Below are 19,666 nucleotides of genomic sequence, written 5' to 3'. Positions count from 1 at the left end.
TTTTTCTACACTATTTACTACTTTATCTAGTTAGTTCATCCTCATTACCAAGCTAATATTAGCTATCTAACGCCACAACATATTTGACTTTGCAGTAATGTTAGCTTCGTCTTGGTGTTAGCTTCTGTGTTGTAGTGGGGGCCATTTGCTTCTTGATCACAGGTAAACCACCTGTTTGTGCACCTAGGCTTCATTCAGCCCACCTCAGCTCCTCCCACAAAGAGGTGGATCCATATTTGGATTAACCAGGAGGTGGCAGAGGCTGCCTGGTGTTATTGGCATCAAGGACACAGAATACAGTGGATGGGTGTCTAAAATGGCACCATGCCTTGCCACAGCAAGTTGGAGGCTGCAGGTTTATCACTTTGTGTCTTGGTGTCTGCTTTGAATTAACTTATTTTTTAAGCATTATTGTTGCTGTTGCAATAATTAGACATCTGGTGCCCAACTTCCACAAAAACAACTCAGTTTGCGCTGCCTTTGTATGAATCTACCTCTGGTTTATGCCAGGGATTGGAACCAACTATCAGCAAATTACCTCATCACAGAGGAGTCACCATGGTAGCAATCGCATCCTTGTTTGTGCTGCCACCATGGTCAAAATGACAAAAAAAAACCTACAAAAAACATTAATACACTTAAGGTCTGTCTTTTGAGCTTGTAGAGGTTCTTTGTGGCAGCATCCCTGTGGTCTTTAACATTCTCTAACAAAATAATGAAATCATTCAGAGGACACCCAACTGCTTCCTCAGGGACAAGGACAAGTTAGTCTTCAGGGAGCAGGTTGTCCCTGTTTCAGGTCAGTTGTTCACAGGCTGACATGACAACAAATGGTTGTTTTTAACTTTCATTAGAATTTACAACACACTTCAGAAATCACTGTAGTCAGAGCTACTTAGTCCACAAGATGGAGCTCTAAAAGCTCGTCAGTCTAACATCTTTGACCTTAAGGTAAAAGTTTTGTTAAAACTAATATTTGTAAGGTCAAGAATGAACCTTAACCCTGTAAAACCCAAATATAGAAAAAAACAGCCTTTGGGGCTGAAAATTAAGTGTTTAAAACGTTTTTGTAAGTTTTTACGGAAATGTTGCAATATTGCAACATTGGGCTAAATGGGGAGCAGAATCTCTTGTATTTGTACTCATTGTCAGAACAATAGAGAACTAAAGATTCATTTGTAGGGTTTGGCTTTTGTCCCAGAACAGTATAACATGAAAAATAATCTCAGTCATGTTGTTATGTTATTATTCCATCAACAACTTTTATATTACTTTATATATTATATTATTTTTATTTATTAAACATTTACAATGATAGTCCCAGAAGTTCTTGTCCTCTGAAAAACAGAGGCGAACATCGCACTTGCTGCATTGGGTTTTAGTATACTCTTTACTGCAATGTCTGCAGCGTCCTCTCTTCACCTCCAAATGTCCAGTTAGGTCCTTGCGCACATCCAGTGGGGGGTGTGCACATGATTTCTTGGAAGAGGGGCCGTTTGGACTCCTATCATCTGAGGATGGTCTCTTCCCAGCATTCAACGGACTCCCTGCTGCGACTGGGCTCCCATTGCCTGAAGATGGATGTCCTCTCTGAGTTTTGAGTGTTAACCTGATTTGGAAAGAGAAGAATCACTATTGAATAATCTATTCATGTACATGTCAAAAATGCATGAAAATACAAGTCAAAGACATCACAAACAAATAGCAGAAATAGATTCTTACCAGAATGAGAGAGGATGCTAGCTGTGCCTGGAACTCTTAAATCAAATCAAATCAAATTTTATTTGTATAGCCCTGTCCTTAGACCCTGGGTTCGAGTGAGGAAAACCTTTAACAGGGAGGTGGAAGAAACCTCAGGAAGAGCCACAGAGGAGGGATCCCTCTCCCAGGACGGACAGACATCAGAAATACTTTAATAATCCCAGGGGGAAATTATTTTTTGTTACAATACTCCTACAATACTCCAGTATACAAACAAACAAAAACAACATATGTAAACACGTAACCATCTATTAAGAACAATATATATATATATGGCCAGGTACATGTGACCAAAACCGATCACTACATAAACTATATATATATTAAAGGTCCAATGGTGCTGCAGGCAGATGTTGTTTTGCAGAGGGAGGGATGGACAGGACAACGATGCTGACATGCAGGATCTCTCAGCAGATAGTATGGACGGAGTCCAACTGCTAGCAGGTCAACAGTTCAACATCCGGGCTACAGAGCTGTTCTTTGCTCGTAATGTGACAGGTACAATCCCGGTCGGCCCGGACAGTGTGGAAGCAATCGACGGAGATGTTCTGGTCCGTAGTGTCCCTGTGCAGCCATGTCTCTGTGAAGCACATCAGACTGCAATGCCATCTGTTGCTAAGAGACCGCACATGTCCCGTAACAACAGAGGGAGACACGGCCCAAATCTTGTCCTCTCTACAAACCTGTCCCGTCTCGACCCTCCTCTGCATCAACAGTGTGTTATCCTTCAGAGTTCAGCTGGTATATCAGCTGGTCTTGCTTCTGTGCCGGCCGGCATTAGCACGATCAGCTGTTCCCCGGAGTCAACAAAGGCAGTGTGTCCAGGTGGAAGGGGCATTTAAAAAAGAACACGAAGAAAAAACACGAGAAATGCACGACAGAAAGCACAGAAACTTTCTAAAAACATCGTTGTTAGAGGGGGCAGGACTCCACAGAGTTACAGTAAAGAAAACATAAACAAACAAAAGAGAAAAAAGACAAAAAGTCAAAAAGCGACCTCAAAGGCTGGAGCAGCGTAACAGGCAGCGTGCAGCTTTCGCGCATGCGCACAAAACTAATTAGATAGTGTTGCGTTTTTTCATCCCCAGGAGGAGGATGCACAAATGACAAACACACTGTAAGTATAAAGTTTAAAAAGAAAAGAGACGAGAGCGAGAGAAAAAAAAGAAACCGGGCCCCAGGAGGGGGAGGGAAGCAGGACTCCCAATCGAAAAGATGTGGCGATGCGGACGTCCAAACGAAGCGGGGTCGCGGGCACAACCGCAGAAGCATGGCCCACACAGGAGGGGGGTAACGCCAGGGACGGCCCGGCGAGGGCACGCCAGGGGCCCCAACCGCGCAGCGAGGACAAGGGGGCCGCGGGCCGGGCGGGGGGCCCCCTCGGGCGGAAAGGGACCGCAAACGCCAGAGAAGCAGAGCAGCGACGGCCGACACAGGGCACGTAAACAACAAGTCAACAACCCTTCGCGGAGTGTAGGCTTCTTCAATAAAAAAAAAAATACAAACATAAAATGCCTGACTGCAGTGTTCTTTTAAGAGTCGTGTCGGAAAAAAACGTGTGTTGTTTGTGTTTATTTTATAACTACATAGAATGCAAATCAAAGCTGTTGAATTTTTGATAGACGTTTTAACCACAAAATATAGCCGAATCAAACACAATAACAAGTGTGGAGGTCATATCCATAGTGTTCTATTAACACGAATTAAACTTATGACATTATATCATTACAACGAGGGGCGATAAAAGACCACATCACACTGATCGGTAACGGGTCAAGCCAGCCGATCTCGTTTTTGCGTGGTCAAGCCACCTGCTCCAACCATTTTCAGTGCGCCCTTATTGCCGACAATTTATGACAATACTTTTAAGACAATTGGGAAAGCCAGCGCTAGCCTACTGCAGCGTAATAGAAACTTCCGGTTTTCAAATAAAAATGTGGGTAAATAATGGGTAGAAACGTTTATTTTAAAAAATAATGAAAGATGTTAAGATTTGATATAAAAAAAAGAAAAAGAAAGTAATAGTTGTGTCGCATAAAAACAAGTATGATCCTGCACTGATTTGAGACATCACCTGGTAAGAGATGGTCATATTTAATTATTGAAGATGTATATTCTCAAACACAAATCCACGATCTAAATATGACTAAAACGACACTAAAGGATAGTCACTTAATTTCACTTTCATCTTAAAAATACAGCTGATCGCGCGAGCTATTGCCCGGCCGGCACAGAAGCAAGACCACCGATGTACCAGCTAACTCGGAGGAGTTGGACTTCCGTCCCATATATCTGCTGAAGAGATCCGCATGTTCGCATCGTTGTCCTGTCCATCCTCCCTCTGGCACATATATGTTCAAATTCTGCACTGAAATTTAAAGATCGATGTCCAAGGTACTGATCCTGAAACTCCAGAATTTTACTTTCTACCACACTTCCACCTACTATTACTAGACTACCTCCACTACTACAACTATTATACCACTACTACTTTCTACTACTACAATTCTTGTCAGTCAAGTCAACTTTATTGTAACACTGCTATATAACAGAACATACAGAAATGATTCTGTTTTCCTCTATATCCCTAAAAAAGACAAAAAGAAAGAAAAAAAAAAGCCCCAAAACAAGTTAATTTGCATGTATTTCTTTATTTATTGTATGTGGAGTAAGCAACTTCAGTCTCCATCATCTTCTCCTGCTGTTTATCTGTATTTCTCAGCCAGGGCCAGAGCCAGAGCAGCCAGGAACTTGTCCATAGCCACATGGACCTCAGGGGTGAAATCGTCGGGAACATGATGGCCATGACAACAAGGATGCAGTGGGAGATAATCTGCCAAAAAGACAAACACACAGATGTTAGCTTCCTCATCGCACATCTTCACAGAGTTCTGCTCTAACACTTAATGCGAAGTCCATCTGCAATGTATAGACCACTCTGAATGACAGGTTTGTCTAAATGAATCAATATTCTCAAGGCCCTAAGTTTTCATATAAATCACAGGCTATAATTTTGATGACTTTGGCTTTGCACCTTGAAGTTAGCAGGGTCCACACGCAGAGTGAAGGCGTGCAGTTCACTGAGGTTGAGAAGACCTCCTTTCAAGTCGTCGATCTTGGTCACAGCATCTGCAACTCCAGACATCACAGTTATTCCGTGCTTCCTCGCTGAGGGGGAGTTAGGGCTCTGGTCCTTCCAGTGGGCAAAGTATGTCTTAGTCTGCGGGTACACAGTCAGCATCCTGGGTAAGAAAAAACAAAACAAAAAAAACGAAAGAGCGTAATGAATTCATCAATGTTGAACAGGTTTTTCGATCGGTTTTGGTCACATGTACCTGGCCAGAGCATTGGTGCCGATGTCCTCCGCTTTTCCAGAGACTTTGTTCCAGAAGGCTCTGACTGCGGCCTTGTCCTTAGCGGTGAGACTGGTCATCTTGCTTGTTGATTTAGAGGTGCTGAATGCGGTGTTCAGGCCAAACTGTGGGGTCTTATGTCTGAAACGGAGTAGGGCACACCAGACCTCCATCAAGATAGGCGTGGAAGGCGTCCAGTTAAGTTGTAATCTCGATGAGATAAAAAAAAATCTTGTCATGGTGACTCTTTGAATGTCGTCACACAACACACTATTTTCAAATCACTGCATTTATGTATGTATGTTTGAGACAATCCAGTCTAAAAGCTCCACTGTAAACCTCTAGCTGATGAAAAGTCACAGACAGGCGATCCGGTTCAACGTTCAACCTCCTATTAACAATGTTAAAAGCGTCTACTTAACCATTTTAAATAGCCAGCTTTTTGGATAACGAGTTAGGGACATGTTTACTAGAGACTGACAGCTGTGAGCAGCTGTGTGGCACAAATTAATATACACCACTACGTATATAACTATTTACATATAAAATGATCATTTATAGAATCTGAACACAGATTTAAAAACCCATCCATGCCTCTGTACTTGCTCTCCTGTATAAAAAAAAGTTTACAAGAACCCTGTCCAAGGTGCTGGTCCGGGAACTTCCATGAATATAGACCGGATTCAGGTTATTTCGCTCAGGCATTTTTTGTTTTTTTGTTTTTTTTTTTTTTCCTCCGAGACAGATAAGTGATCCAGATACGCCCTTCTCTTAACACTGTTGTGATAATCTATATGTGCCTGGCCCCACCCACCCAATCTTGCTTCTGGGAGGGGCGTAGAGTTGCTTTAAAAGTTGTATCTGGTGAGCAGATGATCTACAGACCCGCACAAGAAAATCTAGAGCCGGCAAAATGGTCGAATGGACAGACTTTGAGCGCGACACCATCCAGGACATCTTCTCCAAGATAACTATGAGGAAGTGGGACCTGCAGCTCTTACCAGGTCAAACATCCTCGTTTAGTCTTTGTTTGTTTGTTCGTTTTGTGAATTTCAATAAAAGTATTATTATCATGTTCTGTATGCATAATTCTCGGCACACATATTCATCTCTTAATGTACTTCTGTAACATTTCTGTTTTTCATGTTCCCTCAGGTGTCTGGTCGTCTACCCCTGGACTCAGAGGTATTTCGGGAACTTTGGAAACCTCTACAAGCCGCCGCCCCATCGCTATAAATCCGCTGTTGCAAAGCACGGAATAACTATCCTCCGCGGTCTGGACCGGGGTATGCAGAATATGGACAACATCAAGCAAACCTATGCCGAACTGAGTGTGCTGCACTCCGAGAAACTGCATGTGGACCCTGACAACTTCAGGGTAAACTTGTGGAACTTAATTATTGTTATTCATATTCAACCAGTATTCAAAGACGCCCATGTAATGTTTTTATGCTTGATGTGTTGCAGCTGTTGTCGACTGTCTGACCATCGTGCTGCTGCAAATGGGCAACGCGTTCACGGTGACGTCCAGGCGCTTTTCAGAAGTTCCTGTCCGTGGTGGTGTCCTCCCTGGGAAGACAGTACCACTAGAGAGCTGCAGCAGAAGACCTTCAACATGCTGATCACTGTTGAAAAGCATGTGTTTCTCAAAAGCAAATAAAAAATAAATCCAAAAGGTTGTTTGTCCGTGAAATGACATGAAGGTAACAAATATAAAACAACAATGACTTTTAGACACAGACCTGCAAATATGTAAACAGACGTTACTAAAAGAGAGAGAAACTTGTTGGTAAGTGGGCATAGCCGATTCTGTGACGAGTTTATTAGGTCACAACTTCAGTAAACATTTACATTATTATCTAAGAACGTGAATTCTACAACAGCAATACTACTACTATTACTAGTAGTAGTACAATTAATAATAAACAACACACAATCTATTCAAATCAACTTAGCTCAATGGGATGGGAACCAGAGAAGTGTAAATGACATCCCCTCAACTTTACAGGAGAGCTAATTTAAAAAAATGACCATACTTTGTCCTGACTTTGTTCATTAAATTCAATGTGTGATATTAATATTGAATATATAATAAAACACAAACAGTGTAATAAATTATTGTAAAATATTATAAACTATGAATTCATTAAACATGTGGATGGCGATACGTATAAGAAGCAATATTTGCATATTTATTTTAAAAAATGTTTTTAATGCACTTGAGTGCCCCTTCAGCACCATATATATACTTTTGTGCGCATGCGCGAAAGCTGCACGCTGCCTGTTACGCTGCTCCAGCCTTTGAGGTCGCTTTTTGACTTTTTGTCTTTTTTCTCTTTTGTTTGTTTATGTTTTCTTTACTGTAACTCTGTGGAGTCCTGCCCCCTCTAACAACGATGTTTTTTAGAAAGTTTCTGTGCTTTCTGTCGTGCATTTCTCGTGTTTTTTCTCGTGTTCTTTTTTAAATGCCCCTTCCACCTGGACACACTGCCTTTGTTGACTCCGGGGAACAGCTGATCGTGCTAATGCCGGCCGGCACAGAAGCAAGACCAGCTGATATACCAGCTGAACTCGCGAGGATAACACACTGTTGATGCAGAGGAGGGTCGAGACGGGACAGGTTTGTAGAGAGACAAGATTTGGGCCGTGTCCTCCTCTGTTGTTACGGGACATGTGCGGTCTCTAGCAACAGTGGCATTGCAGTCGGATGCTTCACAGAGACATGGCTGCACAGGGACACACGGACCAGAACATCTCCGTCGATTGCTTCCACACTGTCCGGCCGACCGGGATTGTACCTGTCCATTACGAGCAAAGAACAGCTCTGTAGCCCGGATGTTGAATGTTGACCTGCTAGAGTTGGACTCCGTCCATACTATCTGCTGAGAGATCCTGCATGTCAGCATCGTTGTCCTGTCCATCCCCCTCTGCAAAACAACATCTGCCGCGCAGCACATGTGACCTTTAATATAATATAAGTTTATGTAGTGACGGTTTTGGTCACATGTACCTGGCCATAATATATATTGTTCTAATAGATGGTTACTGTGTTTACACAGTGTTTGTTTTTTGTATACTGGAGTATGTAACAAAAAATATTGGGATTATTAAAGTATTTCTGATTCTGATTCTGAACAATATAGATTCAACATTCTGCACTGAAATGTAAAGATCGATGTCCAAGGTACTGATCCGTGAAACTTCCAGATTTTACTACTACACACTACCACGACATCTACTACTAAAACTATACTACCACACTACTCTACTACTTCTTCTACTACACTATTCTTGTCAAGTAAGTAACTTATTGTAACACTGCTTATATATACAGACATACAGATAAATGAAATCGTTTTTCTCATATCCCTAAAAAAAACAAAAAGAAAAAAAAAAGCCCCAAAACATAATTTGCATGTATTTCTTTTATTTATGGTATGTGGAGTAAGCAACTCAGTCTCCATCATCTTCTCCTGCTGTTTCTGTATTCTCCAGCCAGGGCCAAGCCAGAGCAGCCAGGAACTTGTCCATAGCCACATGGACCCTCAGGGGTGAAATCTTCGGAACATGATGGCCATGACAACAAGGAGCAGTGGGAGTAATCTGCCAAAAAGAAGACAACCAACAAAGATGTTAGCTATCCATCGCACATCTTCACAGAGTTCTGCTCTAACACTTAATGCGAAGTCATCTGCAAATGTATAGACCACTCTGAATGACAGGTTTGTCTAAATGAATCAATATTCTCAAGGCCCTAAGTTTTCATATAAATCACAGGCTATGATTTTGATGACTTTGGCTTTGCACCTTGAAGTTAGCAGGGTCCACACGCAGAGTGAAGGCGTGCAGTTCACTGAGGTTAAGAAGACCTCCTTCAAGTCGTCGATCTTGGTCCAGCATCTGCAACTCCAGACATCACAGTTATTCCGTGCTTCCTCGCTGAGGGGGAGTTAGGGCTCTGGTCCTTCCAGTGGGCGAAGTATGTCTTAGTCTGCGGGTACACAGTCAGCATCCTGGGTAAGAAAAAACAAAAACAAAACAAAACCAAAACGAAAGCGCGTTAATGAATTCATCAATGTTGGAACAGGTTTATTCGATCGGTTTTGGTCACATGTACCTGGCCGAAGCATTGGTGCCGATGTCCTCGCTTTTCCAGAGACTATTGTTCCAGAAGGCTCTGACAGTGGTCCTTGTCCTTAGCGGTGAGACTGGTCCATCTGCTTGTTGATTTAGAGGTGCTGATGTTGTGATCTGCCCAAACCCTGGTGGGTTTTATACTTGAAACAGGGCAGGGGCACACCCAGACCTCCACCAAGATAGGCTGTGAAAGGCGTTCCAGTTAAGTTGCAATCTCGATGAGATAAAAAAAAATCTTGTCATGGTGACTCTTTGAATGTCTCACACAACCACACTATTTTCATCATCTGCAATGTTAGGTATGTTGTTTATAGACAAGTCAGGCTAAAAGCTCCCAATGTAAACCTCTAGCTGATGAAAAGTCAAGAACAGGCGATCCGCGTTCAACGTTCAACCCTCCTATTACATGTTAAAAGCGTCTAATTAACCATTTTAACTAGCCAGCTTTTTGGAAACGAGTTATGGACATGTGTACTAGAGACTGACAGATGTGAGCCTGTGTGGCACAAATTAATATACACCACTATACGTATTAACTATTTAAATATATAAGGGTGTACTGTACTTGCCTCCGGAAAAAAGTTTACAAGAACCCCTGTCCAAGGTGCTGGTCCGGAAACTTGTTATCAAGTATTTCGCTCAGGCGTTTTACTTTTATTATTATTATTATGTTTGGCCTCCGAGACGATAAGGATCCAGAATACGCCTCCTTAACAACTGTTGTGCGATAATCTATATGTGCCTGGCACACCACCCACCAATCTGCTTCTGGGAGGGGCGTAGAGTTGCTTTAAAAGTTGTATCCGGGTGAAGCAGATGACTACAGACACGCACAAGAAATCTAGAGCCGGCAAAATGGTCGAATGGACAGACTTTGAGCGCCCCACCATCCAGGACTCTTCTCCAGATGAACTATGAGGAATGGACCTGCAGCTCTTTCCAGCAACATCCTCGTTTAGTCTTTGTTTGTTTTCGTTTGGGATTCTCAATAAGCAGTATATTTGATTCATGTTCTGTATGCATAATTCTCGGACACAGATTTCATCTCATAATGTTACTCTGTAACATTTCTCTGTTTTTCTCATGTTCCCTCAGTGTCTGGTCGTCTACCCCTGGACTCAGAGGTATTTCGGGAACTTGAGAACCCTCTACAAAGTGCGCCGCCATCGCTATAAATCCGCTGGTTGCAAAGCACGGAATAACTATCCTCCGCGGTCGGACGGGGTATGCAAATATGGAACATCAAGCAAACCTATGCCGACCTGAGTGTGCTGCACTCCGAAACTGCATGTGGACCCGACAACTTCAGGGTAAACTTGTGAACTTAATTATTGTTATTCATATTCAATCCCAGTATTTCAAAGACGCCCATGTTAATGTTTTTTTAGCTTGATGTGTTGCAGCTGTTTGTCTGACTGTCTGACCATCGTGCTTGCTGCAAAGATGGGCAACGGCGTTCACTGGTGACGTCCAGGCCGCTTTCAGAAGTTCCTGTCCGTGTGGTGTCCTCCCTGGGAAGACAGTACCACTAGAGAGCTGCAGCAGAAGACCTTCACATGCTGATCATCTGTTGAAAAGATGTGTTTCTCAAAAGCAATAAAAAAAATAAATCCAAAAGGTTGTTTGTCCGTGATAATGACATGAATGTAACAATATAATAAAACAACAATGACTTTTAGACACAGACCTGCAATATGAAAAAATGACGTTACTTAAAATAGAGAGAAACTTGTTGGTAAGTGGGCATAGCCGATTCGGTGAACGAGTTTATTAGGTCACAACTTCGTAAACATTTACATTATTATCAAGAACGTGAATTCTACAACAGCAATACTACTACTATTACTAGTAGTAGCACAATTAATAATAATAACAACAACAATCTATTTCAAATCATACTAGCTCAATGGGATGGGAACCAGAGAAGTGTAAATGAACTCCCCAACTTTACAGGAGAGCTAATTTAAAAAAATGACCAACTTTTGTCCTGACTTTGTTCATTAAATTCATGTGTGATATAATATTGAATATAAATAAACACAAACAGTGTATAAATTATTGTAAAATATTATAAACTATGAATTCATTAACATGTGGATGGCGATACGTATAGAAGCATATTGCATATTTTAATTTTTAAAATGTTTTAAATGCACTTGAGTGCCCCTTCAGCACCATATATATAATTTTATATATATAATATATAGATATATATATATATATATATATATATTATAACGTTCTGTGCGCATGCGCGAAAGCTGCACGCCTCCTGTTACGCTGCTCCGCCTTTGAGATCGCTTTTTGACTTTTTGGTCTTTTTCCTTTATGTTTTTATGTTTTCTTTCACTGTAACTCGTGGAGTCCTGCCCCTCTAACAATATGTTTTTAGAGAGTTTCTGTGCTTTCTGTCGTGTTTTTTTTTTTTTTCGTGTTTGTTTTTTTTAAATGCCCTTCCACCTGTACACACTGCCTTTGTTTGACTCCGGGGAAACAGCTGATCGCGCTAATGCCGGCCGGCACAGAAGCAAGACCAGCCGAGTACCAGCTGAATCTGAAGGAGTGGACTCCGTCCATATCTCTGAGAGAGATCCCGCAGTGTCAGCATCGTTGTCTGTCCCATCACTCCCTCTGCACATATATGTGCAAATTCGCACTGAAATTAAAGAGCGATGTCAAGGTACTGATCCTGAAACCTAGAACATGTCTTGTACTACCCACAACTTCACTACTACTATTACTAGTATACCTCCACTACTACAACTTTACTACCACTACTCTTCTACTACTACTACTACAATTCTTGTCAGTCAGTTCAACTTTATGTTTAACACTGCTATATAACAGAAACATCAGATAAATGGAATTCTGTTTCCCCTCATATCCCTAAAAAGACAAAAAGAAAAGAAAGGAAAGAAAAGCACCAAAACAAGTTAATGGCAGTAGTCTTTATGTTATTGATATGTGGAGTAAGCACTGAACTTCAGTCTCCATCATCTTCTCCTGCGGTTTATCTGTATTTCTCAGCCAGGGCCAGAGCAAGAGCAGCCAGGAACTTGTCCATAGCCACATGGACCTCAGGGGTGAAATCGGTCGGGAACATGATGGCCATGACAAACAAGGATGCAGTGGGAGATAATCTCCAAAAGAAGACAACCACAACAGATGTTAGCTATCCATCGCACATCTTTCACAGATTCTGCTCTAACACTTAATGCGAAGTCCACTGCAAATGTATAGACAACTCTGAATGACAGGTTTTGTCTAAATGAATCAATTTCCAAGGCCCTAAGTTTTCATATAAATCACAGGCTAATTTTTGATGACTTTGGCTTTGCACCTTGAAGTTAGCAGGGTCCACACGCAGAGTGAAGGCGTGCAGTTCACTGAGGTTGAGAAGACCTCCTTTCAAGTCGTCGATCTTGGTCACAGCATCTGCAACTCCAGACATCACAGTTATTCCGTGCTTCCTCGCTGAGGGGGAGTTAGGGCTCTGGTCCTTCCAGTGGGCGAAGTATGTCTTAGTCTGCGGGTACACAGTCAGCATCCTGGGTAAAAAAAAACAAAACAAAACAAAACGAAAGAGCGTTAATGAATTCATCAATGTTGGAACAGGTTTATTCGATCGGTTTTGGTCACATGTACCTGGCCAGAGCATTGGTGCCGATGTCCTCCGCTTTTCCAGAGACTTTGTTCCAGAAGGCCTACTGCGGCTTGTCCTTAGCGGTGAGACTAGTCATCTTGCTTGTTGATTTAGAGGTGCTGAATGCGGTGTTCAGTCCAAACTGTGGGGTCTTTATGTCTGAAACGGAGTATGGGCACACCCAGAACCCCCACCAAGATAGGCTGTGGAAGGCGTTCCAGTTAAGTTGTAATCTCGATGAGATAAAGAAAAATCTTGTCATGGTGACTCTTTGAATGTCGTCACACAACCACACTATTTTCAAATCATCTGCATTTATGTATGTATGTTTGAGACAATCCAGTCTAAAAGCTCCACTGTAAACCTCTAGCTGATGAAAAGTCACAGACAGGCGATCCGGTTCAACGTTCAACCTCCTATTAACAATGTTAAAAGCGTCTACTTAACCATTTTAAATAGCCAGCTTTTTGGATAACGAGTTATGGACATGTTTACTAGAGACTGACAGCTGTGAGCAGCTGTGTGGCACAAATTAATATACACCACTACGTATATAACTATTTACATATAAAATGATCATTTATAGAATCTGAACACAGATTTAAAAACCCATCCATGCCTCTGTACTTGCTCTCCTGTATAAAAAAAAGTTTACAAGAACCCTGTCCAAGGTGCTGGTCCGGAAACTTCCATGAATATAGACCGGATTCAGGTTATTTCGCTCAGGCTATTTTTTGTTTGTTTGTTTTTTTGTTTTTTGCCTCCGAGACAGATAAGTGATCCAGATACGCCCCTTCCTAACACTATGTTGATAATCTATATGTGCCTGGCCCGCCGCCCACCCAATCTTGCTTCTGGGAGGGGCGTAGAGTTGCTTTAAAAGTTGTATCTGGTGAGCAGATGATCTACAGACCCGCACAAGAAAATCTAGAGCCGGCAAAATGGTCGAATGGACAGACTTTGAGCGCGACACCATCCAGGACATCTTCTCCAAGATGAACATAGGAAGTGGGACCGCAGCTCTTGCCAGGTCAAACATCCTTTTGTCTTTGTTTGTTTTTCTTATTTTGTGAATTATCAATAAAGAGTTTTTATATTCATGTTCTGTATGCATAATTCTCGGCACACAGATTTCATCTCTTAATGTTACTCTGTAACATTTCTGTTTTTCATGTTCCCTCAGGTGTCTGGTCGTCTACCCCTGGACTCAGAGGTATTTCGGGAACTTTGGAAACCTCTACAATGCCGCCGCCATCGCTATAAATCCGCTGGTTGCAAAGCACGGAATAACTATCCTCCGCGGTCTGGACCGGGGTAAGCAGAATATGGACAACATCAAGCAAACCTATGCCGAACTGAGTGTGCTGCACTCCGAGAAACTGCATGTGGACCCTGACAACTTCAGGGTAAACTTGTGGAACTTAATTATTGTTATTCATATTCAACCAGTATTTCAAAGACGCCCATGTTAATGTTTTTTATGCTTGATGTGTTGCAGCTGTTGTCTGACTGTCTGACCATCGTGCTTGCTGCAAAGATGGGCAACGCGTTCACTGGTGACGTCCAGGCCGCTTTTCAGAAGTTCCTGTCCGTGGTGGTGTCCTCCCTGGGAAGACAGTACCACTAGAGAGCTGCAGCAGAAGACCTTCACATGCTGATCATCTGTTGAAAAGCATTGTGTTTCTCAAAAGCAAATAAAAAAATAAATCCAAAAGGTTGTTTGTCCGTGATAATGACATGAATGTAACAATATAATAAAACAACAATGACTTTTAGACACAGACCTGCAATATGTAAAACATGACGTTACTTCAAATGAGAGAGAAACTTGTTGGTAAGTGGGCATAGCCGATTCTGTGACGAGTTTATTAGGTCACAACTTCAGTAAACATTTACATTATTATCTAAGAACGTGAATTCTACAACAGCAATACTACTACTATTACTAGAGTAGTACAATTAATAATAATATCAACAACAATCTATTTCATAATCATACTTAGCTCAATGGGATGGGAACCAGAGAAGTGTAAATGACATCCCCTCAACTTTACAGGAGAGCTAATTTAAAAAAATGACCATACTTTGTCCTGACTTTGTTCATTAAATTCAATGTGTGATATTAATATTGAATATGTAATAAAACACAAACAGTGTAATAAATTATTGTAAAATATTATAAACTATGAATTCATTAAACATGTGGATGGCGATACGTATAAGAAGCAATATTTGCATATTTTAATTTTTAAAATGTTTTTAATGCACTTGAGTGCCCCTTCAGCACCATATATATACTTTTTGTGCGCATGCGCGAAAGCTGCACGCTGCCTGTTACGCTGCTCCAGCCTTTGAGGTCGCTTTTTGACTTTTTGTCTTTTTTCTCTTTTGTTGTGTATGTTTTCTTTACTGTAACTCTGTGGAGTCCTGCCCCCTCTAAAACGATGTTTTTAGAAAGTTTCTGTGCTTTGTCGTGCATTCTCGTGTTTTTTTTCTCGTGTCTTTTTTAAATGCCCCTTCCACCTGGACACACTGCCTTTGTTGACTCCGGGAACAGCTGATTCGTCTAATGCCGGCCGGCACAGAAGCAAGACCAGCTGATATACCAGCTGAACTCTGAAGGATAACACACTGTTGATGCAGAGGAGGGTCGAGACGGGACAGTTTGTAGAGAGGACAAGATTTGGGCCGGTCTCCCTCTGTTGTTTACGGGACATGTGCGGTCTCTTAGCACAGATGGCATTGCAGTCTGATGTGCTTCACAGAGACATGGCTGCACAGGGACACTACGGACCAGAACATCTCCGTCGATTGCTTCCACACTGTCCGGGCCGACCGGGATTGTACCTGTCACATTACGAGCAAAGAAACAGCTCGGTAGCCGGAGGTTGAACTGTTGACCTGCTAGCAGTTGGACCCGTCCATACTATCTGCTGAGAGATCCTGCATGTCAGCATCGTTGTCCTGTCCATCCCTCCTCTGCAAAACAACATCCCTGCAGCACCATTGGACCTTTAATATATAGATAGTTTATGTAGTGATCGGTTTTGGTCAATGTACCTGGCCATATATATATATTGTTCTTAATAGATGGTTACGTGTTTACACATGTTTTTGTTTGTTTGTATACTGGAGTATTGTAACAAAAAATATTGGGATTATTAAAGTATTTCTGATTCTGATTCTGATACATATATATGTTCAACATTCTGCACTGAAATTTAAAGATCGCTGTCCAAGGTACTGATCCTGAAACTTCCAGAATTTTACTACTACTACCACTACCACGACATCCACTACTACAACTATTACTACCACTACTACTTCTACTACTTCTTCTACTACTACTATTCTTGGCAAGTCAAGTAAACTTTATTGTTAACACTGCTATATATACAGAACATACAGATATGAAATTCTGTTTTTCTCAATCCCAAAAAAGACAAAAGAAAAAAAAAAGCCAAAAACAAGTTAATTTGCATGTATTCTTATTTATTGTATTGTGGAGTAAGCAACTTCAGTCTCCATCATCTTCTCTGCTTTTATCTGTATTTCTCAGCCAGGGCCAGAGCCAGAGCAGCCAGGAACTTGTCCATAGCCACATGGACCTCAGGGGTGAAATCGGTCGGGAACATGATGGCCATGACAACAAGGATGCAGTGGGAGATAATCTGCCAAAAGAAGACAACCACACAGATGTTAGCTATCCATCGCACATCTTTCACAGAGTTCTGCTCTAACACTTAATGCGAAGTCCATCTGCAAATGTAGACCACTCTGAATGACAGGTTTGTCTAAATGAATCAATATTCTCAAGGCCCTAAGTTTTCATAAATCACAGGCTATAATTTTTGATGACTTTGGCTTTGCACCTGAAGTTAGCGGGTCCACACGCAGAGTGAAGGCGTGCAGTTCACTGAGGTTGAGAAGACCTCCTTTCAAGTCGTCGATCTTGGTCACAGCATCTGCAACTCCAGACATCACAGTTATTCCGTGCTTCCTCGCTGAGGGGGAGTTAGGGCTCTGGTCCTTCCAGTGGGCGAAGTATGTCTTAGTCTGCGGGTACACAGTCAGCATCCTGGGTTAAAAAACAAAACAAAACAAAAACAAAACGAAAGAGCGTTAATGAATTCATCAATGTTGGAACAGGTTTATTCGATCGGTTTTGGTCACATGTACCTGGCCAGAGCATTGGTGCCGATGTCCTCCGCTTTTCCAGACACTTTGTTCCAGAAGGCTCTGACTGCGGCCTTGTCCTTAGCGGTGAGACTGGTCATCTTGCTTGTTGATTTAGAGGTGCTGAATGCGTGTGCAGTCCAAACTGTGGGGCTTTATGTCTGAAACGGAGTATGGGCACACCACCAGACCTCCATCAAGATAGGCTTGGAAGGCGTTCCAGTTAAGTTGTAATCTCGATGAGATAAGAAAAATCTTGTCATGTGACTCTTTGAATGTCGTCACACAACCACACTATTTTCAAATCATCTGCATTTATGTATGTATGTTTGAGACAATCCAGTCTAAAAGCTCCACTGTAAACCTCTAGCTGATGAAAAGTCACAGACAGGCGATCCGGTTCAACGTTCAACCTCCTATTAACAATGTTAAAAGCGTCTACTTAACCATTTTAAATAGCCAGCTTTTTGGATAACGAGTTATGGACATGTTTACTAGAGACTGACAGCTGTGAGCAGCTGTTTGGCACAAATTAATATACACCAACCACGTATATAACTATTTACTATAAATGATCATTTATGAATTGAACAAGATTTAAACCCATCCATGCCTCTGTACTTGCTCTCCTGTATAAAAAAAAGTTTACAAGAACCCTGTCCAAGGTGCTGGTCCGGAAACTTCCATGAATATAGACCGGATTCAGGTTATTTCGCTCAGGCTATTTATTTTTTTTTGTTTGTTTTTTGTTTTTTGTTTTTTGCCTCCGAGACAGATAAGTGATCCAGATACGCCCTTCTCTTAACACTATTGTGATAATCTATATTTGCCTGACCGCCGCCACCCAATCTTGCTTCTGGGAGGGGCGTAGAGTTGCTTTAAAAGTTGTATCTGGTGAGCAGATGATCTACAGACCCGCACAAGAAAATCTAGAGCCGGCAAAATGGTCGAATGGACAGACTTTGAGCGCGACACCATCCAGGACATCTTCTCCAAGATTAACTATGAGGAAGTGGGACCTGCAGCTCTTACCAGGTCAAGCATCCTCGTTTAGTCTTTTGTTTGTTCGTTTTGGGAATTCTCAATAAGCAGTATTATTTATTCATGTTCTGTATGCATAATTCTCGGCACACAGATTTCATCTCATAATGTTACTCTGTAACATTTCTGTTTTTCATGTTCCCTCAGGTGTCTGGTCGTCTACCCCTGGACTCAGAGGTATTTCGGGAACTTTGGAAACCTCTACAATGCCGCCGCCACGTATAAATCCGCTGGTTGCAAAGCACGGAATAACTATCCTCCGCGGTCTGGACCGGGGTTTGCAGAATATGGACAACATCAAGCAAACCTATGCCGACCTGAGTGTGCTGCACTCCGAGAAACTGCATGTGGACCCTGACAACTTCAGGGTAAACTTGTGGAACTTAATTATTGTTATTCATATTCAACCAGTATTTCAAAGACGCCCATGTTAATGTTTTTTTATGCTTGATGTGTTGCAGCTGTTGTCTGACTGTCTGACCATCGTGCTTGCTGCAAAGATGGGCAACGCGTTCACTGGTGACGTCCAGGCCGCTTTTCAGAAGTTCCTGTCCGTGGTGGTGTCCTCCCTGGGAAGACAGTACCACTAGAGAGCTGCAGCAGAAGACCTTCACATGCTGATCATCTGTTGAAAAGCATTGTGTTTCTCAAAAGCAAATAAAAAAATAAAATCCAAAAGGTTGTTTGTCCGTGATAATGACATGAATGTAACAAATAAAAAACAAACAATGACTTTTAGACACAGACCTGCAATATGTAAAAACATGACGTTACTTAAAATGAGAGTAACTGTTGGTAAGTGGGCATAGCCGATTCTGTGAAGAGTTTATTAGGTCACAACTTCAGGTAAACATTTACATTATTATCTAAGAACGCGTGATTCTACAACAGCAATACTACTACTATTACTAGTAGTAGCACATTAATATAAATAACAACAACAATCTATTTCATAATCATACTTAGCTCAATGGATGGGAACCAGAGAAGTGTAAATGACATCCCCTCAACTTTTACAGGAGAGCTAATTTAAAAAATGACAAACTTTGTCCTGACTTTGGTTCATTAAATTCAATGTGTGAATTAATATGGAATATATAATAAACACAAACAGTGTAATAATATTGTAAAAGATTCAAAATGATGAATTCAGTAAACAGTGGATGGGCCGATACGCATAAGAAAGAATAGATATTATAGAAAATATATATATATATAGATAATGAAGGACTTATATATCAATATATATATATATAGACTTGTGCGCATGCGCGAAAGCTGCACGCTGCACCTGTTACGCGACTGCTCCAGCCTTTGAGGCGCTTGCTTTTCTTTTTTGTTTTCTTTTCTCTTTTTTGGTTGTTTATGTTTTTCTTTACGTACTCGTGTGGAGTCCTGCCCCTCTAACACGAGTGTTTAGAAGGTTTCTTGTGCTTTGGTCGTGTTTTTTCGTGTTTTTTCTTCGTGTTCTTTTTTTAATGCCCCTTCCACCTGGACACACTGCCTTTGTTGACTCCGGGAAAGCTGAATCGTGCTAGATGCGGGCGGCACAGAA

General features: G+C 41.6%; 5 protein-coding genes and 3 pseudogenes across 6 annotated transcripts; 4 read left to right on the top strand and 4 right to left on the bottom strand.

Annotated features, from left to right (window-relative positions):
• Nucleotides 1-4,392: 4,392 nt before the first annotated feature.
• Nucleotides 4,393-5,255, bottom strand: LOC109143174 (hemoglobin embryonic subunit alpha). The gene is given in 4 exon segments (XM_027281970.1): nucleotides 4,393-4,555; nucleotides 4,558-4,594; nucleotides 4,796-5,003; nucleotides 5,097-5,255. Coding segments are annotated over 4 exon segments (432 nt in total). The 5' UTR covers nucleotides 5,195-5,255; the 3' UTR covers nucleotides 4,393-4,466.
• A 669-nt stretch (nucleotides 5,256-5,924) lies between these two features.
• LOC113746428 (hemoglobin subunit beta-2-like) lies at nucleotides 5,925-6,617 on the top strand (annotated as a pseudogene).
• A 1,950-nt stretch (nucleotides 6,618-8,567) lies between these two features.
• LOC109136735 (hemoglobin subunit alpha-1) lies at nucleotides 8,568-13,588 on the bottom strand (the record flags this gene model as incomplete). Its single annotated transcript, XM_027282928.1, is given in 8 exon segments — nucleotides 8,568-8,657; nucleotides 8,659-8,677; nucleotides 8,679-8,717; nucleotides 8,920-9,000; nucleotides 9,002-9,127; nucleotides 9,232-9,299; nucleotides 9,301-9,435; nucleotides 13,556-13,588. Coding segments are annotated over 8 exon segments (591 nt in total), but the record flags the coding sequence as incomplete, so codon positions are not given.
• On the top strand, nucleotides 10,107-10,829 carry LOC113746426 (hemoglobin subunit beta-2-like; annotated as a pseudogene).
• On the bottom strand, nucleotides 12,232-13,006 carry LOC113746424 (hemoglobin embryonic subunit alpha-like; annotated as a pseudogene).
• Nucleotides 13,589-13,802: 214 nt separating the features above from the next.
• Nucleotides 13,803-14,608, top strand: LOC113746425 (hemoglobin subunit beta-2-like). Its single transcript, XM_027281965.1, has 3 exons — nucleotides 13,803-13,924; nucleotides 14,078-14,300; nucleotides 14,393-14,608. The coding sequence occupies exons 1-3, from the start codon at nucleotides 13,836-13,838 to the stop codon at nucleotides 14,519-14,521; spliced, it is 441 nt and encodes a 146-aa protein (XP_027137766.1). The 5' UTR covers nucleotides 13,803-13,835; the 3' UTR covers nucleotides 14,522-14,608.
• A 1,788-nt stretch (nucleotides 14,609-16,396) lies between these two features.
• LOC109136736 (hemoglobin embryonic subunit alpha-like) lies at nucleotides 16,397-17,208 on the bottom strand. Of its 2 annotated transcripts, none has more exons than XM_027288276.1 (3): nucleotides 17,074-17,208; nucleotides 16,768-16,972; nucleotides 16,397-16,567 (listed from the first exon to the last, which is right to left on the bottom strand). In XM_027288276.1, exons 1-3 carry the CDS (start codon nucleotides 17,169-17,171, stop codon nucleotides 16,412-16,414), a joined length of 459 nt encoding a protein of 152 aa, XP_027144077.1. In that variant the 5' UTR covers nucleotides 17,172-17,208; the 3' UTR covers nucleotides 16,397-16,411. The 2 variants fall into 2 exon arrangements, with proteins under 2 accessions (XP_027144077.1, XP_027144106.1); XM_027288305.1 differs by having other exon boundaries at nucleotides 16,437-16,565; nucleotides 16,765-16,972.
• A 738-nt stretch (nucleotides 17,209-17,946) lies between these two features.
• LOC109136734 (hemoglobin subunit beta) lies at nucleotides 17,947-18,789 on the top strand. The gene is given in 4 exon segments (XM_019252854.2): nucleotides 17,947-18,105; nucleotides 18,259-18,333; nucleotides 18,335-18,479; nucleotides 18,573-18,789. Coding segments are annotated over 4 exon segments (441 nt in total). The 5' UTR covers nucleotides 17,947-18,013; the 3' UTR covers nucleotides 18,702-18,789.
• Nucleotides 18,790-19,666: the final 877 nt, after the last annotated feature.

This window comes from Larimichthys crocea, chromosome I (genome assembly GCF_000972845.2).
Source record: "Larimichthys crocea isolate SSNF chromosome I, L_crocea_2.0, whole genome shotgun sequence".
In the NCBI taxonomy this organism is placed as follows: domain Eukaryota; kingdom Metazoa; phylum Chordata; class Actinopteri; family Sciaenidae; genus Larimichthys; species Larimichthys crocea.
This window is presented reverse-complemented; position numbering and strand designations above follow the sequence as displayed.